The sequence below is a fragment of the Coturnix japonica genome, chromosome 5, assembly GCF_054131305.1.
Source record: "Coturnix japonica strain WE chromosome 5, WE-NBRP24, whole genome shotgun sequence".
In the NCBI taxonomy this organism is placed as follows: domain Eukaryota; kingdom Metazoa; phylum Chordata; class Aves; order Galliformes; family Phasianidae; genus Coturnix; species Coturnix japonica.
The window spans coordinates 30,467,037-30,493,870 of NC_140667.1; the positions used below are offsets into that span (position 1 = coordinate 30,467,037).

General features: G+C 46.9%; 2 protein-coding genes and 4 long non-coding RNA genes across 14 annotated transcripts in view; 1 reads left to right on the forward strand and 5 right to left on the reverse strand.

The window, feature by feature from the left end:
* Positions 1-9,859: 9,859 nt before the first annotated feature.
* On the reverse strand, positions 9,860-12,822 carry LOC146760738 (uncharacterized). The gene is made up of 4 exons (XR_014947184.1): positions 12,707-12,822; positions 12,400-12,437; positions 11,453-11,635; positions 9,860-10,199 (listed from the first exon to the last, which is right to left on the reverse strand). It is a non-coding gene; the product is annotated as an uncharacterized LOC146760738 (long non-coding RNA).
* Positions 12,823-13,990: 1,168 nt separating this feature from the next.
* Positions 13,991-18,266, reverse strand: LOC146760739 (uncharacterized). Its single transcript, XM_085550399.1, has 3 exons — positions 18,124-18,266; positions 14,663-15,146; positions 13,991-14,571 (listed from the first exon to the last, which is right to left on the reverse strand). Exons 2-3 carry the CDS (start codon positions 15,011-15,013, stop codon positions 14,407-14,409), a joined length of 516 nt encoding a protein of 171 aa, XP_085406525.1. The 5' UTR covers positions 15,014-15,146; positions 18,124-18,266; the 3' UTR covers positions 13,991-14,406.
* A 114-nt stretch (positions 18,267-18,380) lies between these two features.
* LOC146760740 (uncharacterized) lies at positions 18,381-20,170 on the reverse strand. The gene is made up of 2 exons (XR_014947180.1): positions 20,055-20,170; positions 18,381-18,609 (listed from the first exon to the last, which is right to left on the reverse strand). It is a non-coding gene; the product is annotated as an uncharacterized LOC146760740 (long non-coding RNA).
* A 383-nt stretch (positions 20,171-20,553) lies between these two features.
* LOC146760741 (uncharacterized) lies at positions 20,554-21,849 on the reverse strand. 2 transcript variants are annotated; one of them, XR_014947182.1, is made up of 2 exons: positions 21,616-21,789; positions 20,554-21,170 (listed from the first exon to the last, which is right to left on the reverse strand). It is a non-coding gene; the product is annotated as an uncharacterized LOC146760741 (long non-coding RNA). The 2 variants fall into 2 exon arrangements; XR_014947183.1 differs by having other exon boundaries at positions 20,843-21,170; positions 21,737-21,849.
* Positions 21,468-26,834, forward strand: part of MEIS2 (Meis homeobox 2) — a 168,944-nt gene continuing 163,577 nt past the window's right edge. For 2 of the 8 annotated variants that reach the window (XM_085550381.1, XM_085550385.1), the window contains exons 1-5: positions 22,676-23,068; positions 23,982-24,214; positions 25,587-25,728; positions 25,950-26,000; positions 26,655-26,705. In XM_085550381.1, the coding sequence (XP_085406507.1) occupies positions 23,057-23,068; positions 23,982-24,214; positions 25,587-25,728; positions 25,950-26,000; positions 26,655-26,705 (489 nt within the window). In that variant the 5' untranslated portion in view covers positions 22,676-23,056. Of the gene's footprint in view, positions 21,701-22,675; positions 23,069-23,389; positions 23,474-23,981; positions 24,215-25,586; positions 25,729-25,949; positions 26,001-26,654; positions 26,706-26,834 lie in introns of those variants that run through there. The other 6 variants (XM_085550383.1, XM_085550387.1, XM_085550382.1 and 3 more) reach the window with 4 other exon arrangements.
* LOC146760742 (uncharacterized) lies at positions 23,022-23,764 on the reverse strand. Its single transcript, XR_014947181.1, has 2 exons — positions 23,528-23,764; positions 23,022-23,332 (listed from the first exon to the last, which is right to left on the reverse strand). It is a non-coding gene; the product is annotated as an uncharacterized LOC146760742 (long non-coding RNA).

Genomic DNA, 26,834 nt, shown 5'->3' on the forward strand with positions numbered 1-26,834 from the left:
ACAAGTACCTAGATTTGTTATGCTTGAAACCTGGAAATAATGTAGATTCGTCATCATTGATGAAATGTACCTTTTTAATTACTTTCAAATTACATCTGGAATGTCAGATTCTCTGAACTATCTTGCCAAAAGTATGAAGTAATTTGTAAGCAACCTTGCATATATGTGCTAGAACCTCATTCTCTTGTATATATGCAAGTTCCATCCTGCTCCATTAATAATGTGCAATAATAACATGCAATACAAAAGGAAAGCTTCAGGACAGTTGATTTTGAAATCTGACAGACACATATACCTCACAGAAATGTTATGTTTGCTGCTGAAAACTTCTTAAGAAATTATTTCTCTACAAGCATTTCCATTATTATCACTACTGTGGGGTTACTATACAGCTAAATTAAAACATGTAAATGTTATTTGTAAATTTCCTTTCATGTCAGTATCCTATTTTTGTTATCTTTGTCTTAGTAACAAATGTTGCACTGTTAAGTACACAACCTGGGAGTCTGGGAAGGTCATCTGCTTGCTACTCTCTTGATACTGTGTGTTATAAGATATTGGTACTTTTCTGTGGTAGAGATCGAAGACTCCCTGCAAGAGTACCTAGAGGACCTGCTCACTTATTGCTTGTTCTAGTGTTCCATCCACCAGCCAACAGTCTTAACTTTCTATTCAGAGTTTTTGTAAGCCACCAAAAGAAACAGGGATGTATTTAAATATAAATTTTCAGCTTTAAAAAAAAAAATAAATAAATAAATAAAAATGAGAGAACATGACCTTTCCCATGTTAGAAGCATTAGAGTGCTAAACATCAGGAGAAAGGCTGTCTTTACAGTACTTCTGGCTGAAACTAGAAATGGAAATGTCAGAAGATCCAAGAGAAAGCATGTGCTTGGGAATTTTTTAATCTAAAGGTACAGAAAGGCTTCTGGACTTTTTCCAAAAAGCTTCTGAGTAAGCAGATGAGCTTTGAATATTTGAATGCCATGTTAGGGAAGGTTAAAGACAACAGGAAGCTGGTTTATAGCCTTTATTCAAATTGATCTCGCCAGGATGGGGAGATGAATCTGAAGTAAGCTGCAGATTTAGATGTTATATGGAAATACAGCTTCACATGTTGCATTTCAGCAATGAGTTTCTCCCAGTGTTGTGTTTTCAGAGTGGATATTTGGGAGTTTTGTGAACACCTGTGCACTGTGTGAACAGGAATCTTTTAATCTACTGCTTAACAATCCTGAATTTTGTTTATTTTTCTTTTTAGAATTCTAAACCCTTTGAAATGAAATCCACATCAGTCAGAAAAGATATTGTACCCTTCAGGATGAGCATACAAGGCATAGTGTCCACCTCAGGAGAGACTCCAGGCAGACGGATGGACATATATACTTCTACAAATACCTGCTAACATAGCTCTGCTAATCTAAAGGTCAGATAGCAAATTGCAATCCAGAACATCAGCTTGGTTGTGGATGCTCCTCCCCAGAGGACATGTCTTTCAATACTTTGTGAAATCAGGTTGGCAGCTTATGAAGGATGTAATCTTGCTCCCACATGTCTCATGAAAAATCACAGGAAATAGCACTCATGTTTCCCACACCAGAACTCAAGACACACATAATCAAGTGTCATATAGTCGCTTACTATCAAGTGTAGTCAGAAGGATTTGGCTTGTTATCTGTGGACAAATAATATGGCTGAGAGAATGTAGATTGTAGTTTTGTTCACCTGTGAAGTTATTTCTCACCATTACCATCATGGAGGTGTTTTTACAGTTTGTCCTTCAGCTGGTTACTTTTCCTGACACATTTTGCTTTCTGATGGATAGCGTGTACATTGCAATCATTCTACATAGGTGCCTAATAGCAAAATGGCATATGTAGTACTACTTCACCTCTTAGTGCCTATCCATTGTTTTTGTTTTGTTGGGTTTGGGGTTTTTTTGACCACTTCATACTTTCCTATCCGCTGTTTTTGTTTTGTTGGGTTTGGGTTTTTTTTTGACCACTTCATACTTTACTTACAACAGTATAAATTCACCAATATGTGAAAGCAGAATCTGATCAGAACCCACTCTTCAATGGGCAATTTGCATTCTCACTTCTGTAACTGCTATATTTAGCAATTGTTAGAGAAAATAAGAAAAATGAAATTGCTGAACAAAAATGATTGAAGTCTTATTACAGCAAAAAGCTAGACTATTGTGCAGGGCTTATTTTTTAGAATATGTACCCCTTTCAAATTCTAAAAATGTATGTCTATTTTAGACATTTGTAAGGCATTTGGCAAGCACTGCTTAGAAGATGATAGTGAAATTTAACATTTGAAAAGTTTAGCTTAGGTCAGAAATTGAAGCCTATTTGGAGAGCTCTGCCTCTGCTGTAAAGGACATATTAGAGAACCATGCAGTCAACAAGAATGAATTTCTGGTGCTTTCCACTAATGAGAACATAGACATATGTATTACTTGCCTAAACCAAAGCCCGAAGTCCAGTTTACTTGACTAAATCCATTGCATGATGGTTTTAGATATCACCAGCCCAGAGAATACCAATCCCAATGGGAGGTATTCCTGCTTTAAATTCAGCATTATTTTGGGTCTTGTCGTTGTCTTCCCACCTCTGTATCCAAAAGTTTATAATCCTTAGTATGCTTCCAAGACTAAAGGTGAAAGAGTCTACATGGCCAGATCATGGTTCTTCCTCCTTTCTATCATTCTTTGCATGATCCCTCTTTCTCAGGACTCCCTATGAGCATTCTGCGAATCTGTGGACTCCTGAAGAAAAAACTGAGAAAGGAAGCAATTGGAAGGGACAAAGCATGAAATGCAGCTTCTTCACAACCATCCACAGTTACTGTGGAATATGTGAAACCCAGGAGCTTGCTGCTGGCTGGGGAAGCTTGAGAAGTCAATATGGATAGCATTGTCAAAGGCTGGAGGGAGGTGCCAAGAGCCTAGAGCAAAGGTGAGCATATAAGATCTATCTCCACAGTTGGCTTTGGAATCTGTAATCCAGCAAGTATGAGAGTCATTTCCACAGTTTATTCTGCAGCAGAGTAGTACGAGGGCAAGACTCACCAGCCCTGGAACAATTCAGAAGCCATACCCATATGGAAACCATTTAGGAAATATCTCCCTCTTAGCATCTTCCTTAGCACTTTTTTATGCTGGAGGAGATAATCAGGCCCAGCCACATTACATACAGATTATCCACTTAATCTCATTTCAACAACTGTTGGTATCTCTTCTCTTACACTAGTTCCAAACATAAATGTCTTCTGTTGAGTGCTGCATAAAACAATGTCCCTTTTCACTGTGTTAAAATCTAATCTTCAAAGCCAAATTTTCCTTGTAAAATAGAAGGGAAATATATTTGATATAGAAAATTGCAACTAAATTGAGATCAGCATTAGATAAACAAATTCATAAATGGCTCCTAGCTACTGATTTACTTTCTGAACTGATTTCTCTGGCTCAGAAACTCTTTCCCACACTTGGTGAGGAATTCAGAGTTAAAACCTGGGGTTTGATTGACTCTAGGGAAATATTTCCTAAATTGTCAGGGGGGTTAGAAGTGATTTGCTAACTCAGTTTTAAAAGAAATTGGAATTATTTACGTTTCCCTATATTGGAACCTAGTAAGAACTGCTCGGGCTCTTTGGTGCTTCATCTGTCCAAGGACATGAACTGGCTTGGCTTTTAAGCAAGAGCTCAAAAACCCACATTAAGAAGTAGTAGCACTTATGGGAGTTCTGAATGGCACCAAGATTCTAAATTCACAGCCTTCTGCATCCCTCCCAGATTTTGTGGGACTTTTATCATATTTTATTGAAATAACAACTTTTTGAAACATTATGCTCTTGCACACCAAGCACATGCAACATTTGAAGGGTACAGATTTCAGGTGTTTTAACATAGAGCAGTTATTTATGAATCTGAGTTCCAATAGATAACTTCAGTAAGACGTTAAAAATGTACATGCCTCCAGACTTTCCAGGTAGTGTTGTCAGTATTACTGACAATGGTATTGCTCTACATTATGTTTTCAAGTAAATTTCTATTTAAGTATAACATCTGTGAACATACAGTCTTGAAACTTGAACTTTTAGCCACATTTCTCTTGGTGAATACTTTAGTAACACATCCTGAGTAATTTTATAGCACCAATAAAGACTACACACTGGGATCAAATAGCTGTTACTTTCTTAAAGTCTTTTACTGTAAACCCAGTAAATGTGTGGTATTAACATCTTATCTGTAAAGAAAAAGAAGTCTTATTTAGGATAGTATGAAAAGGACAGTCTTACAGTTTAAGCATTCTGAAAGCACTTATGTAACTGAGTTTGGATAGGCACAATTACAAGGTTTCTATTAAATAACAGCTGTATTTCCTGAAAGGAAGGTTGCTTTAATAGCAAAAAAAAAAAAAAAAAGTTTGTAGAGTAGGCATTCAGCTCTGCTTTCTCCAGTAGATGTCACTTGCAGTACATAATAATTCATGTAAAGAAGTCAGTGTATATAGAAATGCATTTCTTTCCTTGAAATACGCAAGCCAAATTGAAATGCCATTTTGGTGCCCTATGTATGTAGTAAGTTTGGCATTTGGTTTATTTTAAAAGATTCCGTTAAAATAACAAAAGGAAATTCATTTTGTTTCCAATTGATTAGTGAAGATTTTTCCTCCATCTCCTGGAATTTGAAATAAAAGGAGATAAATTTCCTTGTTGCCACATGTGAAGTCCGGATCGTACATGATGAAATATTGTACTGGCAATTAGAATTTGGCAATTACCAGAATTACTTTAAAGAAAAAAATTAATATGCAATTTTATTTTATTTTATTTTTTTAATTTCAGAGTCAATAACATTTGGGATGAAATTTAGTAGAGAAAGATTATAGGACACATACAACCCAACAGCAGAAGTGTTTTCTTATATAAGCAAGGGAAAACTTGTTGAGAATAACGTGTATTTAAAGGAAACTGTGTTGTGTTGTAGGCAATTAAAAAAGAAAGTGATCTTCTAGGAACTTTGTATGTAATTTCTATTCATTATTTTCTCTTTCTTTCACTAAAATGATCATATACTAATACTGTCTCCAGCAGAATGACTGTGGACCTATACATGCAAAAATCTCATCTTTGGGCCTACAGTGCCTCAGGGATGCATTGTGCCTCCATGATCTCAAGGTCACTACTGATGGTGAATTATCTGTAAAGGTTTGTCTTTTATAGCTCACATAGTTTCACTTGTCTCCACCTGACATGTCAGCTAAGCCTTTGCAATTTAGGATATAGATGCTGCTGGTTTACTTGCTAGCTGATCAAAGAGTTTGATGTCTGCTCTTTGGAACTATTCCTCCTTCTCTGCTCAGCTTAGCAGCTGTTCTTTTCACTAGATACAAATTAGGACTGCTGTATTCCTTTCCACTCCACTCACTATTGTCTGGACAAGATAACGAGGAGACCCAGTTTGGGACTTTGGTCTTCTCCTTTTATTCTTCCTAGAAAAATCCCATCCTGACTGCTGAGAGAAAGAGTTTCACAGAGTCACTGCAGATTAGTTTATAAAGAAGGGTTTAACAAAATTTAAAAAAAATAAAAAATAAAAAATAATAGCTATACTGTCTTATCATGCCCCTATCCTTCCCCAAGGCAAGTAAACAAAAATAAAACAATCTTGAAGAAGCATCTACCAAGTTAGCAGGAACCACAGAGATATAGACAAAATCCTGCTACTCTGTCTCTCATCCCCAAGAAAATTTTGTGTACACTGTGATTAAAAGGAGAAATGGACTAGAAATAAAATAGGAATATATATATATATCTCCAGAATGCAGCTGAAGGAGTAATACTGTGTGGGAAACTCAAAAGCCAACAGCCACAAATCTGTTACTGGAGAGAGCTATTTGCTCACCCTTTTGCCTGATACAGCAGGAGATAGGAAAGAGACAGGCAAAGGTGACATTGTAGAAAAATAATACAGGATTAGGACCTCTCTCATGAAAAAGAGAGCTTGCCCTCTTTCATTCTTGAAGAAGTATACTTGGTGTAAATTGAGATGTACAGGGAAATGTACAGGGAACCAGGTCTCTATTTGACTTGGTGATTCATAACAAAGAAGTGGGGTTCAGGTGTTCTAATATGAGCTGCTCTGCACTGCCAGCTTCAGGTCACATATATTAGGTTTGTACAAGTTTATATCCTCAACCACAGGCCAGAAGTCAGTATCAGCAGACTTACAAGGGCTTACAAATGATTAGTAGAGGCAGTTTGTTGGAAATATATAGAAAATTCCACAGAGGACAGAGAAGAAAAAGAAATCTAGGAATGAAATTAAAAAAAAAAAAAATCTGACAAAATTCATTGAATTTCTGGGGACTGTATGGACACATGATCTTTGGTTGCATTAATTTTTGATCATTTTCTTCTGGTTTCTTCAAGAAAGGATTATTTGCCAAGAAAGAGAAATAACCCAAACCTTTGCAATACTGACCTGTCACAGCCTCTTGGTATTCTGTTGAGCTGAAGGATGGCCTGTAACAACATCAGCTTATTTTCATAAGCAATGCAAGACCTACTCCAAGCTGAGCACATCCAGAAGGTGAAAGATATTTATTTTAAACCACAGTCAGATTTCATGGTGATGGGTGCAATATACATCTAAAAATCATATAAGAAATTTTGTATTGGTTTTCTTTTGTAATAAATTCATGGTTACAGTTTTGGCAGTATTTTTTAATGTTAAAAAAAAAAAAACAACACTAATGTTCTCTTTTAAAGTCATGAAGATGCTGTGCGTTACTGAAGGCACAAGAGGTTATATACAAACAAAAGCTACAGGATTAAGTAATGTAGAGATGGAGATTTGAACCTAGAGATGCTCTTGGGCAGGGCTCATAGGTTAATATAATGGGCATATTTTTGGTACATATTCATCAGAGGAACTCATATTCTCTTATGAATTCCATTCCAGAGAACCACAAAACTGTGTACTGTAAGCTTCATTTTATGGATGTGGAAGCATATAATTCATCTCTGATAATCCTGGACAGTCAGTGGAGGAGCCAGGAGAAAATCTGAAACTGTTGATTTCAAGTGCTCTGCTACACCAGATAACTTTCCCTTCTACTCCTTATAGAGGGAGATTCATTTATCTCTCCTCTAGCTCTGAGGGTCGGAAGGAACATCCCTGAAATGGTAAGCTGGCCTTTTACATTCCTAAGTGGCTCTTTTTAACTTATCTATTGTTTATTCATGCTGAGGAATACTCAGATTTAAAGAATCTTTTCTGAAATCCACTCTGAATTTAACATGGCACAAACAGGTATCTTTTGATATCGTGATGGCATGAGAGACACATCAGCTTCTGACAGGCTCATCTTGGGGATTGTGGAGGACATGAGGTTATCCCTTTCCTAAGTTATTCGACATCTGGGTTTCTCCTTCTACAATGTTTTGACACGAGTTAATTGCCAGCTTCATTCATGTGAGTGGATGCTTTTAAACAGAGCACTGCAAGAAGTCATGTGCTTCTTCTTCTTAAAGAACCAGAGTACACTATACCATTTCCAATTTCACATCCCTGCTCGGTTTCGCTATCAGTATCTCTAAATATATATATTTAGGTTCACTTGACCCAGTGAAGCTTTATCTCTCATACCAGAGAGTAAGAACATCACACTGAATGTAAAGGACACTGAGGAAAGGGAATTTTTTAGTATTTTAGAATGCATGTTTAAAAACCAAAAGATAGAGTTACAGGGAAAAGTAATACACTGGAATTTTAAACGACTACATTATTTCCAGCAGCTGTGACTTTTTATTCTCATCGACTTTTTAAACCAGTCCATTTCAAATATCCACAGAACTCACAAAAAAGACAGGAGAACCAACACTTTATTGATTCTTACAGCCAAGGAAAAGAAAAGATTCTGATTTAAATGGTGCTGGCCAACCTTTTAAATTTCTGTGCTCCTGCAGCTCACTCTGAGTCTTGCAGCTCCTCTGAGAACTTCTGAGAACAAAGTCCTCCGAAACAAGTAGATAACGTCCACCAGCTATGATTGTCTGAAAGCACTCTGATTAGCTGATGATCCTTCTACCTAAATGAGATAAGTATTTATTTTTTTTTATGGGATTCTTCTATAGGTATTGTAGACAACTGAATTTTTTGTCATGCTAAGCAACATAACCCAGGGGATTGGATATAGTCAAAGGAAACTGTAACTCTCTTGGGGAAAAAAAAGATTTTAAATGATGTCTGGTCACTTTATACATGGCAGATCTCCAAGTACATGCTGAATTGCAAAAATATAACACATTCAGAGAGAATATTTATGTGTCCCTTCTTCACTGCATGTGCAGTATTTTTCTCCCATGTCTCAAAAACTGTAGCCACAATTTACTAGTATATGCACAATCAAATTGCTATTGATTTAGCAATGCCTTTCTTTGATGTCCCTTGCCTTAACCTCATTTATAAAGCTGTTTTGCATTATTTCAAACTGTCAATGATTTGTGACTCATGAATATTCAAATCTAATTTGCACTTACCTTTTTTGCATGCATGCTTACTTGTAATATGTCTCATTTGCCCTTTGTTTTGTGTTTATTTGCAGATTGTTTAGTGAAGTAAACTCTGTTTTTAAAGTAACAGCATCTATTTAAACACAAGTGGACCAATTCTCACCTTAGTACTGTTTTATATCACTCTAATTCTGTTAACTTCAATGGAGTTTTTCCTTCTTAAGTGGAGAGAAAATGAGGTCCATGAACTCATTTTGGCCGTTCTCTCTCTGCCCCTAATCTTATGTTAAGGTTATTTAGCATGTTCCACTGGAATAGCAAAAATTTTATTTAGTATTTTATTCAAAAAGAAATATCCAGACTGAACTCTCAACATTTCAAGCTCTCTAGCACAGTTCAGATCTTCAGATCTGAGTAAAAAGTAAGTATTCTTTCCACTGACTTCTTAATATTCATTCATAGCACAGTACTTTATTATCAGAGAAATAAAAATAAATAAATAAATAAATAAATAATTAAAAAAAAAAAAAACACTTTTGTTGGCTATGGTAAATCCAGTAGAATAACCCCACAACTTAAGAATACTAATAATGTATCCTTTCCTGGGGCTCGGGGGACTGGACATAGATCTAGAAGACTGTTTCAGTGCTTCTCACAACACAATAGGCACTGGATCTGGCTCTTTGTGTACTTGTTTACCTAAAAAGAATGTCTGTTGAACTGCTAGACGCTCAAGGAAATCAGGCCTAGATCTTAATATTGGTTTATTCCCATTTGTAGGGGACTATATAATTAAACCAATGCCTCTCTCAACTACTAAGAATCTTGCTAGCTGTTACCATGTTACCATGTTACCATGAATGTAGTGGGTTCAGACTGGACCTTCTTCAATGAATGAAATCTGGTAACAACAGAAAAAAAAAAAAAAATCTTTTAAATCAAACAGTACGCTCTTACTTCAGTGCCCAGAGTTATTTGTCAGAGAAAGCAACCCAAGGTTTGGCTGAGGGAGAGGAAGAAAGGCTATTGATTATTTCCAATAATGTTTAAAAGCTGAAATTAACCTATAGCAACAATACTGGTTGTGTTCCTGGGCTGCTATTGCAACACTATTCACAAAGCAGCTCATGGGATTTTGTACGGGTCTTGTTCTGATCGTATTTGTGGCCATACAACTGAAAATTAAAGCAAGGAGGATTCTTCCTTAACAAGTGTTAGGTAAATCTATTTTCTTTATGGATTAAATCCTGCTTTATCTAATGGCATGGAGGCAGAATCAGGCTTTCTATGAATAACTGCACAGAACAAAAGCATATATACACAGACAGGCATATGTGTTGTGCACTTTTATTATTTGTTTAGTCTCTTTTTAAAATAATTTCATTCAACCTATTTGGAAATAGAACAAATGTGATAGGTGACCAGCAACACATCAAGAATAACAAAACAAAAAGCCCAAATGAACATATCATGGTGAGTTTGGGGCTGGAAACTGTTTGCCTAAGCTATTCCTGATGAATATTTTGAGATATAGAGCCCTTTTCCTCTGAAGATTCAATGTACTCCCCAGATCTGATGTGGGGTTCCCAACTGAGTACAAGAGGTCTGAGCCCAGAAAATAAGGCTGCCTTCATCCAAGTGTTCACTTCAAATGAAGGCTTTTATCAGCTGTTCTATAAAAGAGAAAAATATTCCAGATGTTTATTTTTAGCTCCTTGCATGAATAATAGAAGTAAAATGACTTCAGTATTAAATGTGAAGCAATTTTTTATAAAATCTCATATGTAGGTTAACGATGATATACGTGAGTATAGTATGTGAGGGTTTTCAGTAATGCCAGATTTGTGCTTTTAAATGGCATGTCTCAGCTTTTGTGAAGTCCAAGGTAAAGTCATATGCCCTCAAACGCCCAAGAAATAGCATTATCCGGTGTGACACATGCCTAGATATGTCTGATTGTGATCATAATATAGCCTTAAGGTAAGAGAACAGGACAACCACTTGTAAGCTATTTTTTTCAATGTTGTTTACATTTATCTACATCAAAGGAATGCTTCTGCTAGAGCTATATTTGCAGATCAATGGCACTATTAGTGATTATCTATAAATGTATATGAAGTACTATAAGACTAATCTGATAATTAGCACGTGCTTTAAAATTTGAATACATTTGTTTATGATCATGTTTCATCCCTGAAAAACCTGCTGATTTTGAAAAACACCTTGAAGAAGAATGTACTTCTATAACATGAGAAATATCGAAATGTGTCAAACAAATACCCTGGCTGAAAATCCCTGAAATATGAGTTCAAGAACTGATGCTTCCTGAGCTGAGGGCTTACTTCAAGGCTGGTGCTTGTCCCCACATGCCATCAGGAGGAGCAGGAAGGCTGAGCACATTGCGAAGGGACAGCTGGCATCTTTCAAACTCAGCCTGCAGAGCCCTGCATCCTCCATTCAGGTGGTTTTCAGACAACAGAACTTGGGCCTGAGGATACTGAAAGCTATCAGTTTTGAAAACATTGTCTGCAGAGATTCACTGCCTTGAGGTGATTTTCTCTGAACTTATGTTTCCTCTGTACTTGAGACCTGTGGGCTGATTGGCAGCCCTTCTGATGAGTGAGGTTTACAGTCAGTAATGCCTCAATGTCTTTGTTTGGACATAGGACCTTTGGACGTTAGTTGTGTAGTCACACACCACAGCACAATTTCCTCCCTAAGTTATCAGCATTAAAGTCAGTAGTGATACAGCCCAGATGAGTTTTACTCTTTGACTTTATTGGCTAACTTCGATGGAGAAAAATGTGGTGAGTGGAAGTATGTAAACACAGTGAGGTAATTAGGCATACATTTCAGTTATAGGATTTGTTGTTTTGAATTAAGAGAGTTTCTGCCCTTTAATGCCAAAGCAGGGATAATATCCCACCTAATTCACTGCAACTGCAGACACCCAGATTATTTTATTCTGATGTGAAAAACCTGGTCATGTTCAATAAATTGCTAAGCCTGCACACTGCCCCTCAGCTTCTCCTTCACAGAACCAATGGGTCCATTCTGTCCTGTGAGAACTGGATCCTCCATTCCCTCAGTGTTGCTGCGACATCTCAACCTGCAGAGATTCAAGTGGAAGAATAAGCTTCTCAAAATGATGAACAACAGAGGAAAAAGTAAAATCAGAACAATCCCAGAGGGTTCACCTTCATAAAATAATATGTATTAACTAATGTATGTTTCCTCGCTTACCTTATACCTGTGTTTCATTGCCTTGCATTAGTGAGGTAATTAATTTCACAGGAGAGATGAAAGGAGCCAAAGAGATGACAGCAGGCATGTGTGAGAAAGGAGTCAAGTGTAGGTCTGCAATGGTGGGCAGCTGAAAAGTGTTTTTGACATGCATTCCGTGAATGTGAAGAAAGTGTCAAGAAGTGCACGCAGAGGAGCTGAAGGTGTGTTGTGTTTTCTGCTGTCTAGAGCAGGATTGTGTGCTGGATATCTTCTGATAGATGATACACAGGGAGGGTGATGTCGAGCCCAGTATAGCACATCTGATCTTCTCTCATAGCTTTGGTCATTTACAGGGAGGGGTTAAACTGAATTCCCTAAGAATTAGATGTTTCCTGCTTTGCTGGGAATATATATATATATATATATATGTGTGTGTGTGTGTGTGTGTGTGTACATGTATACTGGTTTTTAGACTTAAGGTTTCTTAAGGGAAATGCTGTATCCAAAGGCTGTTTCATGAGCTGGGAGCACTGTTCTAAACCTCTGGGGCAAATGTTTTCATTGAATTGTCGAAAGAGCCTGAGATTGGCAACACCACCCTGCCCCTGGCTAATGAGCCTTCCCCGAGAGAATATCAAGTGCAATTACCTTTCAGGGAATAACAACATACCAAAGAACCATGGACCCTGCAGAGAAAAACGAAACATACATTTGTAGGTAGAAACAGCTATGAATCAGCATTAATTATCCAATAGAGGGAAAAAGGTTGCAATAAGTCTCAGTTCCTGACTCACACCATAGATCACAGCAAATTGAGCTACTTATAGAATATATATATATATATATATATATATATATATATATATATATAGTGAAGTTCAGCCTACCCCAGCCCCCTCCCCCAGCATGCACACTTCGTCTTCCAGGGCTGCACTCCTGGGGTGAGCTTCCCGACCTCCGCTTCGGAGATGGCTGCAGGAGGCGAAGGCGGCAGCTGCTGGCGAGGAAGCCCCGGACAGCAGCGGGACAGTTAACGTAGTGCAAAGGCTCATTCGAGGTTCCCCACGTGCAGACGTGGCCGGGCCGCCGCCGGGCGTCCCGTTGCAGCTCGGCTTCAGAGCCAAGGGGACCTCGTCCCCTCACGGCTTCGTGTCCGGCAGATGCAGAAAGGAGGAAAGTCCCAGGCGGTTAGGTTTTATTACGCACATTCCTAGGAAGGCGGGGGGAAGAAGGACACCACGTATTTTAGGTTGAGCAACTGTGAAAACACGTGAAATTTAAGGGGCTGCTGGATGTCACCGCGGCTCCCTGAGCGTGTCCCCTTGTGATAAGCCTCCCACCGAGACGCGGCATTCCGCTGCCCGCTGCATCCCTCTGAGCCTCCCCAGGGAGCAGGGAAACCCCGCTGCAAACTCTTCGGACGTGAAAACGCCGCGGAGTAGGACCGGCTGCTTTGCTGAAACAAGGCACACATATATTGAGTTTGTCAGGGATCATAAAATGTGAATTGATTATTCAAACAGCCATTGATTATAAAAGAATGCTTACTGCAGCAATGGAAAAGGTTAAAAGGAAATTGACCCTCCGCGTACGTGACATAAAGTCATTACGTAAATGAGATATTCATACAGGGTATAATCAAGGTCACGCTAATTTTATTTGCGGTATTTCCACTCAAATCTCGGGCTTCGTTTGGAGGCAGCGAATTGTCCCCGGGGGACCTCAAACACCAGGTAGACCGCAGGTGCCGCTAAAATATATATACGCCCCACGTCAATACAACCCGAGGAAGGCTGCGCGTTACCGCGGGGTCCCGCGGGCACGGCGGGCCCGTGCCCCGTGCAGTGCTGACGGCCGCGGAGCCCCCCGGAGGCTGTTGGCACCGCGCCGCTGCTGGGGCCGCCTCCCCCAGGCCGGGAGTGCGGGCGGTGCAGGCTCTGCTGAAGAGCCGCGCCTCTCCCAGCCGGGATGGGAATGTGTCAAAAAATTAGATGTATTTATGCACATATTTATCCCCTCTAATTATAGAAATTAATCCTCTTACTTATGACTAAAAGGTAACGTCTGAGGCGTCCCTTTGATGTTTAACAGCATCGTTTGTGGCTAACATTCCAACTGATTAAGGAATAATTGTTGTTAAATGCTTTACAAGTGGATAGTGTTTAATTGAGAGGCATTCATAATTCTACGGCTTACCGCAAAATGAAACGTAATTAAAAACGCAAGAATTTCCAACCGATTTTATTCCAATTATGTTTATTGTTCCGACTAATTATGGCAGAAGGGGCGCGTTCCCCAGCCCTGACCGGCACGCGGTCCCACACGCACTGGGCGGGTTCCCCTCCCCAGGTGCCCCTTCACCCCCCCGCCCCTTCCACCCCCCATGAAGCGCTCCGGCCCCTCGCTTCTCTCCTCCTCGCAACACCTGGGAATGCGCGAAAGTGCTGGCAGCACCCTTCCCTCGGAGTCACCGTAGAAGGGCTGATGGATTTCTCGAAGAAGCACTTGCCACACACTGCGGCAACCATCTCCTAGCAGGATTTTACAAACCAAAGTAAACAAAGCACCCCAGGGGCGATTTCCTCCTTTTGCGCAGCTCACTTCTCAATTTACCTCCGAAGCGATCGTAAACACACACAAGAATTACGGCAGAAATCACAGTTGGTCTGAGGAAGACGTTCCGGATGGAAAAGGCAGAAACTGAACGTGTTCAAAGGGACGGTCACCGAAATACCTGCTGGCTGCCTCTCCACAGGCCAACCTTCCTTCTCCCCCGGGAACTCGGGGCTCGCTCCAGCGGCTCTTTAACCGTACATCTCCCTGGGAAAGGAGAGGAGGGAAAAAAAAAAAAAAAAAAAAAAAGATAGGAAACAGACAAAAAAGACAAACCACCCCCTCCCCCCAACCCCACACCTCGGGTCCGTCTCCCCAGCCCGTGAAGCAGCGTCAGTCTCAGAGCGGGTGGGGTGGGAGGAGAAGTGACCGGACTGATCGCAGTGTTTGCTCGATCGAAGGGAGCGATGTGGCAGTGGATTGATTTATTGCTGAGTTTGGCCACTTCCCTGCTGGGCGCGGGGGGAACATGAGCTAGGGGTGCCTGGCACCGGGCTGACACCAACTGAGGGCTCACGGCTAAAGAGAACCACCAGTTCAGACCCTGCTGCTTGGGGGCTGCGGGACAGGGGGAACAGAATGCCCCTGCTGCTCCCACTCTGCGTTCCTTCGGGCTCCGACCCGCTAAGGAAGGATCCCCTACGGCCATCGCTCCCTTTGTTCCCCGCTGCTGCCAGCACCCGGCCCTACAACGAGTGGGTCGGGGCCGCCCTGCTCGGAGGGCTCCGGGCTCCCAGGTGGGCTCCGGCTCGCCGTTCTCTCCGTGCAGGTTCTCGGCGCTCCTAAAGGGTTTAAGCGAGGTGTGAGAGAAGAAAAGTGTTTAAATCTTACTGGGGATATAAAGGGGTGGGAGGATTCCCTCTGATGGCAACTTAGAAATAGCCCGAGCTTTCCAGAGGGACGTTCGAATTGGGCTTAATGGAGCCATACTTCTACTTCTTTTGCCTCAGCTGTGAGTCCCGGATCCTTTCAGCATTGACAGAGATTTCCAGAGAGGGGAGAAGGGGGGGTACCCGGGGTGGCCATTTTATGTAAATGAGCAAATCCGAAATGTATTACAAATCCGGTGTAATAAAACTGACAGTTTTGACAGTATTGACAACATAAATATATGTTGGAACACAGCACTTTCAGACACTTAACCGATGAAGCAATAAAAAGATTCGACTACAATATTTCAAATAATCGACATTGATGTTTTGATACATCATTTTTATACCTCGAATCGATCTATCACTCCGTGACCGGTCAATTTTAAGTAAAAATCTGCTGCAATTATTTACGCTATTGCCAATGACGACCTAATAACTGTTTTCAATTAATTACAGCAAAACTAAGCATTATGAGGACCAACCGGCCATATATCCCGTCGTACAGTCCCTCGCGTTGTTTGTATGGAGAGCAAACACATATATGCATATTGCATTCTCTTTGTGGGATCAAAAGAAAGGCGTACAAAGGCGATTCAAGGAAGAAAAAAAAAGAGAGAGAGAGAGAGAGAAAGGAAACCACCACCACCCCTCTTTCAGGAGCACACCGCAGGCTCTCAGCACGCACTTCGAGGAAAAACGTTATAATATTTTGTCAGCTCATTCCCCGTGCAGCACCAAACCGGGCTGTTGAGATTTTTTCTCCGTGGGCTGAAACCCACTTCAGACAATGGCCCGAGCGGCTCCTTAGAGCGGGGCGCTCCGCGCCGGAGCCACCGCGTGTTCGGGGGCAGCCGCAGCGCTCCAGGGGCGGTGGGAGCACATTGTTCTCTCCGGACGGAGAGCTCCGGCGTCAAAAGCGAGCGGTCCTCTTCTGAAGTGCCAAGGGCAACTGGGGAACAACAGCGTGTGTTCTGAGTGAGCGAGAGCAGAGCCTAGTGGAGTTGGGAGCTTCTCAGATGCTCAGTTGCACTACACTGACGAGCCTGCCCTCGCTGTCCTTTCTGTTACAATATCACAGTGCAAAGAGGGAATTATTATTATTACTATTATTATTTTTAATGTTTTGGGCTCCTTCGAAGAAATGCAAACTAGATTTTGAACTACCCTGGCAGAAGCAGCCTTACTGGGCAGCCCAGACAGGTATTTTTGACCCTCTGTTTTACGCTGGAAATACGCTCAGCGCTGCTTACAGACTACCCTGTACACCCCTGCCAGCCCACGGCGTACACATCTCGCCGCTCGCTTCACGCTGGTCCTTCCCACGTACCCACGCGTGGGCTCAGTCGCTCGGACACGGGGCGGGAGGAGCTAGGGCTCCCGTTCTCACCTCGGCCGCCGTGCGGAGCTGCGGGCGGGGGCGCGTCGGGCGAGCGCCCACGGCCACGCAAGAGAGTTCGGCTCCTCGGCCTCGCTACGGGCTCCGCGCCGCAGGCTCCGGGCTGCGGGCCCTGCGAGGGCTGCGCGGCGCGGCGGGAGCGCGCTGGAGCCCCGCCAGATAGCGCTAGAGGGCCGCCGATGGCACCGCCGCGCCGCGGCCGCGGGGACACGGCTTGGGGGGGCGGCCCGCGGAGCCCGGGCAGGTCTCGGCAGCCCGGGGGGACCGTGGGGGCTCCGGGGAGGGTGAGGAGCCGCATCGCTCCCGGAGAGCGGAGGCTGCGTTGGAGTTTTGTAAAAAGAGGGGGAGGGGTAGAAGCAAGAGTTGAAAGGGAAGTTAACAGGTAAGCAATGAACCTCCTCCTAATCCAGCTCCCAAAGACCGCAGCCATACCGCAGCCGAGGTCAGGAAAAGTTCACCGCGATGGGCTACCATTGACTTTCTGGGCTGGAAAGGTTTTCTCCAAAGAATAGATCTCTGCAAAGAGGAGAGCGCTGCGGGCAGGCGGGGGGTCGGGGTGAGGAGCTCCATGAATCTGGAGATCCGCGGAGCTCAGACGTGCCGCGTTCCGCCGGGGCGGCCGAGACGGGACGTGGGAGCCTGGCGGCCGCGGGAACCCGAGGAGGGTGGTCGGGGGGCCGTGATGGGCTGAGAGAGACAGAAGTGGCCGTAAGAGTCGAGCTCACGGGCGGGGAGAGTGTGAAAAGGGCGATTTCGGAGGCGGGAGTCTGAGCTGGGTAATAATACTGACTCCAGAACCGCAGTTACTATCTGCACCCCACGCGTTGTCTTGGGAGAGAAACAGAAAGAACAAATCCCGTGGATTCTGCACAGGCTCCTGGTTATGCTGTAAGCCCGGAGACGCATTAACACGTGGATTGCTTTCTTCATTAACTCTGACACGTTTCTTAGAACGATGGTTAGGGACAAAATGCCACTTCCAATATTCGGAATTACTCATTCCGCTCTGCTCTGCCCTCAGCCCATCCATTCTGGCTCTATCTGTAAATGTACGCGGTGTATTCCCGAATACAATGGCATCGCCCCCAAATACTCGAACTCCACGTACAAACAAACAAACATTGAATAAAGTTACAAACGAGATTACGGACGGGGTTATTTGTCCCTGCAGCAAGGCGTCAATTGTCCTAACAGATGTAGGGGCGCTAAGAGGATTTAAACCACGCGAATTTAATAAACCAGATTAGCAATAGGTGCTTCCCACAGATGCTGGGAACCGCACAGCACATCCACTCCACGTTATCTATCAGAGCACAACGCTGCTTGAGAGGGCTGCGGGACATTTGCAAAGGATACGAGCGGGTTTCATACAAGCACAGTTTGTCCCCTCGAAAAAAACTTTCCATTCGCACTGAAGCTCCCGCTGCACGCCCACGGGCACACACACAGCAGTGGCTCAAACATACCGGGGGACACATTCCGGGATGTTACCTGTTGTGGTGCCATCGCTCCGCAGCGCTGTGCCGAAAGGGAGAGGGGAGCGGGCGAGGGAGGCGCGGGGCCCGGCGCACCTCGGGGCGGTGATTGGAAGCAGACCCGGCCGGGCAGCAGCGGATTTTCCCTCCCTCCGAGGGCTAAGAAGCCGATTTGGGAGTTTGAAGGGAATAGGTTTCAGCGTCCATATTTGTTCTGGTGCACTTGTAAAACGCGATTTGAAGAGGATCTTTAGCTCTCTGATTGTCTTTGTATTGTTTTTCTTGAAACGGATCTTTTGCCCTTAATGAATCCCCACACAGCTGGACAGCTCCTTCTCGGACACTGAGAGCGCTAACCCCAAACTGACCCCAATTTGACACCACAAGATGAAATTTTACCGCCTGTTAAAACCATTTCCAGCCCCGGCCAAAGGAGCTGGCTGTTGACTGAGATGCACTTCCACACCGGACACCTCATTTCTCTTTGGACTTTGGGGCCGATCTAAAAAGGAAAAAGAAAAAGAAAGAAAAAAAAAAAAAAAGAAAGAAAAGAAAAAAAAAAAAAAGAAAGAAAGAAAGAAAGAAAAAGAAAATAATAATAAAGAAGCCCAGCACGCACCGCACTGCCTCACCACTCACACTTGTCCTGGGAACAGCCTCTGCCGTGAAAGTGATGCACGAGAAATTGAAAATGTCCAATTTAATTTTCCCGAACTACTGTGTTTTACAAGAAATATGTCGCAACGCTGAAAATAATTAAAAAAAAAATAACAAGTGAAACGTAAATTAAAAAATGACCCACTGATGTAGAAGCCCCCCAGCCCTGGCTGCACGGATCCCATTTCCCTCCGAGCTCCCAAAAGCATCTTTGTTAGAGCTGCGTACTTTCACTGAAGGGCGCTACATTGACATTCTCTTTTAATGGTCAAACTGTAGCGCTTTATAACCGCGTTCTCGGCGTGCCTTAATCCACTGGGATAGTGCAGAGGAAAAAGGCTTCGACCCTTTTCAAGGGAGAGAAGAAAAAAAAGGACACAAGAGGAACATGAAAGCCCTCCGTTTGCCAGATGAAATTTCACTTTCTCTCAAGTTAAAATCATTTAAAAAAGTTGGTCCCTGTCCCACACGCACAGCGGGGCAAGACAGCGGGGAGGGGGCAGAGAAGGGGGGTCGTTGGTTTGGGGTGGTTTGGGGAAGAAAAAAATAAAAGCAAAACTGAGCAAATGAAAGGAGCAGCACAGAACGCTGGAAAAAAATATTAAAAATCTTTGCTTTTTTTTTTACAGCTTGGATTTTAGATTGCTCTCTTAACAATTATCTGCTCCGAAGAATCGGGACTTAAAGGAGCTCCTGTGAAAAACAGAATTATTTTTAAAAATATATAAATGAAAAAATAGAGTCTAAAATGATATCCTAAACAATGACGTGCCTTCTGCTATGGGAGCAAAGTCGTGTAAAAAACTTCTCTTTGAGAAGAAGAGTGGTGAAGTTCTCCCCCAGTCTGAGCTCTGAGCAAACACACGGAGCCCTCAGCGGGACCGGATTACTGTTGCACGGCCGCGGCACAGGAACAGAGCCCCTCTCGGTGCCACCGACCCTCTCGGAGCGAGGCGCACTCGGGCACAGCAGGGGGCACGGCTGCAAAATCCGTTTGGGAGCTGCAAATATTTACAGCTCGTCCCTGAGGTTCCCGCATGGGCTGCGTCGCCATGAAGGGATGCCTCGGGAGTTTGGAACTCGGGCATCCTTGTGGAGGGGTGGGGGGTTGGGAGTGGGGGAAGGAGAGAAGAAAAAAAAAAATCACAAAAAAACAAATAGTATTCACCGCTGAGCAGATCTCTTAAAAATCTGTTCGAAATGTACAGCTGTAAAAGTAGGAAAAGATTTGCATAACCTCCTGCTCTGTAGGTCTCCGCGCACCCAAAGGATTAGCCGAGCATTCATTACCATGAATATCCTGAATTACGTTCCCGATTTATACGACAGAGTATAAAATACTGCACGAGCGTCCCCTCTTTTCCCTGCGAAACGCATCGACTTCACCACTGCTCAAAAGAGATCTCCACACTGAGGGCTTTCTACTCACCTCTCCTCCCAGTCCCGGGAAAGCCAGGCGCAGCCATTCGGTTGCTCTTAGGATTTAGCTTTAATCTCGGAGGAGATCCTCTCAGAGAAGCACTGCGGGGTCGTGCCCGGCTCCGGGCCGCGAACGAGGGCAGCTCCGGCCGACACCGGGGCCGCTTCTCCCCTTCTCCCGCCCGCAGCAGCCGGGCCGGGTGCTGCCGGAGCTCGGGGGATGCCCACTGGCGTCCGTCAGCCCCACGCTATCTTTCTTTATATGTGAGGGCTGATTTCCCGCAGACATCATTGTTATGATGGCTCATTTAATCAAACTGTTTAATTGCTCCGGTAATCACTATCATCATCACAGGTACTCAATCATTCATCATTTTGGAGGGGTTTATTGACCTCTGGAGCTCATTCCCCGCGCCTATTAAAATCAGGCCAAATATCTGCAACTGCCCCTGAGTAATTTTCTTAAAGTTAAAAAAAAAAAAAAAAAAAAAAAAAAAAAAAAGTGAAAATCGTCACTCTCGTCCTGAAAAGCAACGCAAAACACTCCAACCCCTACCCGAACAAATCACATCATTCTTATTGTTTTTTTTTCTTTTCTGCCGTGTACTTCTAAAAACCACCTATGTACGAGGCCACATTCACCACCGGGTACACAATCATTGATAAATCCCGCTATTAACGGGATAGTCTGGTTTAGATTTTATGTGCAGGGGACCGTGAACGAGGCTGGGGGCTGGGGAGGACAAAACTGCAGCGATCGATAGTCGGAGGCTCGCTCCTCCCCTCACTGGAGGCGCCCCGTGATTGATGAGCCCGGGGAGCGCCGGTAATTGACTGCGCTAGGGTAAGGCATGCTCGGGCTGAGCGCGGCGATTGGCCGAGGGAGCATACCAAAATTACCGCGTGTGCGCGCGTGTGTTTGGAAAAGTTCATCTGGTGCTCGGGGCTGGGGGTGCATCCTCTCACTTCATTCGCCAAATCGTCCTCCTGTAATTAGCGCTCCCGTTAGAGGCATTACCGGGCTCACACTCCGGCGCGCATCCCGTCGAGGTACGGCAAAGTCCACGGACGCGCCCACCCGAGTCCGCCGCTGCCCGCCGGCTCCGCTCGGAGGGGACGCGTACAGCGGCCGCGGCACATCTGGGGTCTCTCCCGGCAGAGCCGAGCTGACCTCCGTTCCGAGTCCCTCTCCCACGCTCCGTTCGCAGCCCAGAAAGGGATTCCCCTTCCCCCCGCTCCCTCCCCCTCCCGAGCCATCCTCAGCTCTCGAGAGTTGCGATCACCCCACGCGGAGCGGTGCCCAACGCGCTCTGCCCGTGCCCGGACCATTCACTCGTAGCCGCGCTCAGCGCCCGAGCGGGACGCCCTCCTCCCCCCCCACCCCCCCCACCCCCGCCGCCTCCCGCAGCGCAGCCCCGCGCCCCCTGCGCACCCCTCGCGGCGGCGGCGAGAGCCGGAGAGCCCCATAAATAATGCAGAGCGTAAATCAGAGCCTGAGCATCGCGGTTCATCGGAAGGTATTTCGGTGCTAAAAGAATCTAGCGCAAACCAACCCGGGGCCGGGCTCCTATCGCACTTTTCTTCTCGCTCTCCGCAGTTTTCCCCTGCCTCTCCCCCCTCTCGCACACACGCACTCTCCCCGTCCTTCCTCCCCTGCCTCCCTCCCTCCCTCCCTCGCTCCCTCCCTCCCCGCTCCCTCCCTCCCTCTCGCACGCTCTCTCCTTCCTACACGCGCTGCCTCGCTCGGGGCAGGGGCTGTGCGCGGCTCCCCCCGCGCGGCGCTGCAGCCGCCCCGCCGGGCGCTGCCATCCGCGGCGCTCCGCCGGACGGGGCCACCCCGCTCCCGCCGCTCCCCGCAGCCGCTCCCCGTCGTCGCCGCCGCCGCCGCCGCCGCCGCCGCGCCCCGCGCCCGCCGCCGCCGCTCCCCGCCGCCGCCGCCGCCGCCGCGCTGCAGGACTGGCTATGGCCACCGCCACTTCCGGGTTCCGTCACTTCATTCTCCCGCCGATCAGCGCTGCAAAACTGAGCCTCTTCTATAAGGCAGCCGGCAGCCAACCTGCCAGCACTCACTGACACTCGCTCATCTCCGAGCGCGGGGAGAGAGGGAGACAAAATACCTACCGGGAAAAACGGAGAGAGGGGGCAGTCCGCGCTTTGCAAACTATTCCATTTTTCTTCGCATCTTTCCCCACCCCCCTTCACAGTACTTAAAAAAAAAAACCAACAACAAAAAAAAACCCAACCCTGTAGCGATCCTAAAAGGCAAAACCCGAGCGCGGAGTTACTGGAAGAAGAAACCGGGGTTAAAAAGATTCCTCCTCTCTTCTTCATCATCATCAGCCATCACTCATTCACTACCTTGACATTCCCTGGCTTTGATTGACAGCTGGAGTGGCAAAAAGCCATGAGACACGACAGTTCGGTTCCATGTGGGCTGCTGACGGGCCGATCGTAACCCGCACGGTGGGGGCTTGACCGTGTGGTGTGTGTGCTTTTTTTTTTTTTTTTTTTTTTTTTTTTTTTTTTTTTTGGGTCGTAGAGAAAGAAAACGAGGAAAAAAAGAGAGAGAAAGAAAAAGAAAAAGAGAGAGGAGAAAAAAAAAACAACAAGAAGAAATACACAGAAACTCATCGTGGTTGCTGGCTGGTTTTTTTTTGGTGCGTTCTCGTTGCTGGTGGTGGTATTTCCCCGTACCGGAGAATAGGAGAACTCTGTAAGTGGGTGGCAAAAAAAAAAAAAAAAAAAAAAAAAGCAAAAAAAAAAAAAAAAAAAAAAGACTCTTCTTCACTCTAAATCACTTTTTCTTTTGCTGGACTGGGACACTGGGATATTAAATATACGGCACATCCAGGAGTTTATTGGAGCGCAGACTGATGGCGCAAAGGGTAGGTTTAAATCTCCAACCCTTACCTATAGATAAATCCTCCCTAAGAGGGGCCTGTCCGATTTGCTCTCCGCCGGTGCTGCTGCTGATGGCGGCCCCTGTTAGCCAACAGAGCCCGGGTGATCCCCGCGCTTGCCGTGCGTGTGCGTGAGTGCTGTGCGTGTGCCTCTCCTCGCGGTTGTTCCACGCTCGCTCGTCGCAGCCTTTCCCCGCAGCGCCGCTCCTCTCCCGGCTCCTCGCAGGGAAGCTGCCTCGGGAAGCGCTGCTGCCGGGTGTGCACATATACGGGCGTGGATATATGTGTGCATATAGAGCTGCCTTCTTTTTTTTTTTTTTTTTTTTTTTTTTTTTTTTTTGTCTCTGGCTTTGACAAGACAAGGGGAATTGCTGCTAAATAATGTTTCTGGTAACTTTCCGATTATTTCCCCCTTTACCTCCCGCCCCCTCCGATGCACCCTACCTCTGCTCTCCCCTTCCCGGCGCTGATTTATTTCTCGAGCCTCTTCGGATTCTGCTCCTTTATTCCTTCATATCGGGTTTTTTTCTCCTTCCTTCCTAACGCGGAGCGGCTCCGGCTTCTCCCCTCGCTTCCTTCCTTCCCCGCGACCCGGCCGGGCTGCCCCAGCCGCGGGCGGCCCCACACCCCGCACCCCAGCGCTCTCCCCTCTCTCTCCTTCTCGCACTCCGCGCCCCGCTCAGCCCCCCCGGCTCCGCTCCGGGCCGATCCCTCCGCACATTCCCTTCTCTCCGTTGCGGCTGTTCCCGGGCTGTTGTGCTCTACTGGCGCCTAGCCGGGCGCTCCACTCTCTTCTGACTTTTGTTGTTGTTGTTTGTTTGTTTTTTTATTCCCCCCCACCCCCCCGCCCCCCTTCCCCTCTTTCTCCCTCTCTCTTTCTTCCGGCCCGCGCTGACAGTACGATGAGCTGCCCCACTACGGCGGGATGGACGGCGTAGGGGTGCCGGCGTCCATGTACGGGGACCCGCACGCCCCCCGGCCGATCCCCCCGGTGCACCACCTCAACCATGGGCCGCCGCTACACGCCGGACAGCACTACGGCGCCCACGCCCCGCACCCCAACGTCATGCCGGCCAGCATGGGCTCCGCTGTCAACGACGCTCTGAAGCGGGACAAGGATGCGATCTACGGGTAGGCACAGCCGGGCCCGGGCCGGCAGCGGGAGGGCAGCGCGGGGCGGCGCCGGGGGAGCGCCCCGGGGCCGGAGGGGCGCGGAGGGGGGCGCGGGGCCAGGGCCGGTCTACGGTGGCAGCGCCCCGGGAGGCGGCTGCGGGGCACCGCTCAGGGAAGGCCCCGGGGGTGCTGCCCTGGTTGATTTTTTTCTGCCCCCTCCTTTTCTTTTTCTTTCTCTTCTTATTTTCTTTTCTTTCCTTTTCTTTTTTTTTTTTCTTCTTTTTTTCTTCTTTTCTTTTTTTCTTTTTCTTTTTCTTTTCTTTTCTTTCTTTCTTTCTTTCTTTTTGTGTGTATGTGTGTGTGTGTGTGTGTGTGTGTGTGTGTGCGTGTGTGAGTTGGTTTTTTTTGTCTCGCTCTGAAGGCCCGGGCAGCACTTCAGGCTCGCGGTGTGCTGAGTTTGGGTGGAAGAAGCGTAGTGTTGGTGCTTTGCTCCGTGCCACAATACAGTGCTGTAGATAAAGGGTTGCTCCGAGCACGGGCTCCCTGAGAAGGGAGCAGTGAGAACTGGAGGCAGCGTGGAGCTCTGTGTGGAGCAGAGAAAGGGTGCGGGGAGGAATAGCAGTGCGGGGAGGAAGAGCAGTGCCGCCTCGTGAGCTGCCGGGGGGCACCGAGTACTCCCTTTTTGAAAGAAACCCCCATTTATCTCGAAGGAGAGAGTGCAGTGTGCGGCGGAGTGTGGGCCTTGTTCAGACCCAAAGAGGAGAGCACACCAGCCGCGTCCTCACGCTCAGCACGCAGATCAGATATTTTTTCCTGACTGCACCAACTATGGGAAAATATTTGGCGAAGCGCTGCCGCCCCCCGCCCCCTCCCCGCGCCCTGCTCGGACACCGCAGTTTGGCCCCGGGTGCTGCGAGGCCAGGGAACTTCAGTGCAGAGCTACTAGCAGGCCCCTTGCGAAAATAAAACCCCGTTCCGATCGGTTCGCAGTTTGCCTGCCCTCGGTGCGCCCTGTGGGTCATAGCTGGAGGGGAGGGCTGGGAGCTCCGTGTTTCGCGTTATTTTAAACCGCGGTGCAGAGAGCGAGATTCCCGGGAGAGGAGCGAGGCGCTGGGCTGGGTACTCTGTCCGCGGCTGCGGGGGCTGCACGGGGGATGCGTTGAGGCGTTCGCGGTTGCCGAAAGAAACAAAACCTCAAACCCGCAAAAACCGCGTTTTTATTTCCAAATGGGCTTCTGCCCGGCTCTGCCCGAAGAGATACTGGGAGTCTACAGAGCGTGTCCGCGTGTCCGTGCGTGTCCGTGCGTTACCAAAATACTTGTTGATCAGAGCTCTTCTTCCCCCCTCTCCCCCACCCCCCACCCGCCCTTTGTGTGCCATTGCCCGGTAGGCACCCGCTGTTTCCCCTCCTCGCTCTGGTCTTTGAGAAGTGCGAGCTGGCGACCTGCACGCCCCGGGAGCCCGGCGTGGCCGGCGGGGACGTCTGCTCCTCCGACTCCTTCAACGAGGACATCGCCGTCTTCGCCAAGCAGGTCCGGCACCGCTTCCCCCGGGGCCCCCCGAGCCGCGAGGGGTTGGCCCCCGGCCCCTCGGTGGGGGCGGGAGGGGGCGGCGGGTGCCCTTCGGGCCGGGTCCTCACCCCGTGCCCGGTGGAAGGGGCCGTGGATGAGGATCGGGGGAAGGTTGCAAAGAGGGGATCCCTAGGGCCGGAGGAAGAAGCCTCAACCCACGCCGCTTTTCCTTCTTCTCATAGGTCCGCGCTGAAAAACCACTTTTTTCTTCAAACCCAGAGTTGGACAATTTGGTAAGGCCTCACCCCTGTGCCCACCGCCCTCCTCCCGCCCCTAGTCCTGGGCAGCGCCCACCGACAGGGACAGGAGGCGGCAAGGCCAGGAGGGCTCCCCGCCTCCCCGAGGGGTTCCGAGGGCAGCGCTCGGGGCGAGCCCGGGCCAACGCTCTGGCCCTGGCGCGCCGCGAAGCCGGGCTTAGAAGCCACGGGAAGCCAAAGTGAAGGAAATAACTGCTTAAGAAGAGGGAGCTGGAGATATCTAGCGTAATTCTTTTGCTAATGTGAACGATTTCAATATTCAAAGTGCCTAAATCCTCTTGTAAAGAAGATGCCAAACTATTCATCTCCCCCCTCCCCTTTCTTCCCCGGGTGGTGGGGAGGGGGGTGGGGGGGTTGCGAGCGTGTGTTCGACCCTCCGCGGCCCCTCTGAGAGGGGAGGAAGAGGCTCTGCTTCTCTGGGACCGCGGGAACAAACACCCAGCCCCGCACCCCTAATCAATCAGATAGAAACAGAGTGCTAGGGATAAAGCTGATCCATATTGCTCAGGCGTGACGGAAGGGTTGAGATCCAGGGAATGACCGCTACCCTGACAACTCCCTCAGCCCCTTTAGGGTCTCATCCCCGAGCTCCTCTCTCCCACCTAACCCCCACTCCCAACTCTCTTGCAGATGATCCAAGCAATACAAGTACTAAGGTTCCACCTCCTGGAGTTAGAGAAGGTAAGAGGCACTGGGGTTGGTGCAGGCCGTCTCCTGTCCCTGCCCGGGACGGAGCGGACACACGGCCGGGAGAGGGGGAGCGCCGGGTGACACCATAACCTGTGCCACCGGAGCATGTGACACCGGCAG

What these genes read in the sequence shown, in the direction of transcription:
- LOC146760739 (XM_085550399.1), bottom strand. Translation starts at nt 15,013, where the DNA reads ATGGCCGTAGGGGATCCTTCCTTAGCGGGTCGGAGCCCGAAGGAACGC. An exon ending in TGGGGAGACGGACCCGAGGT is followed by an intron (nt 14,572 to 14,662) that starts GTGGGGTTGGGG and finishes CTCCTTTCCCAG; the next exon opens with GGAGATGTACGGTTAAAGAG.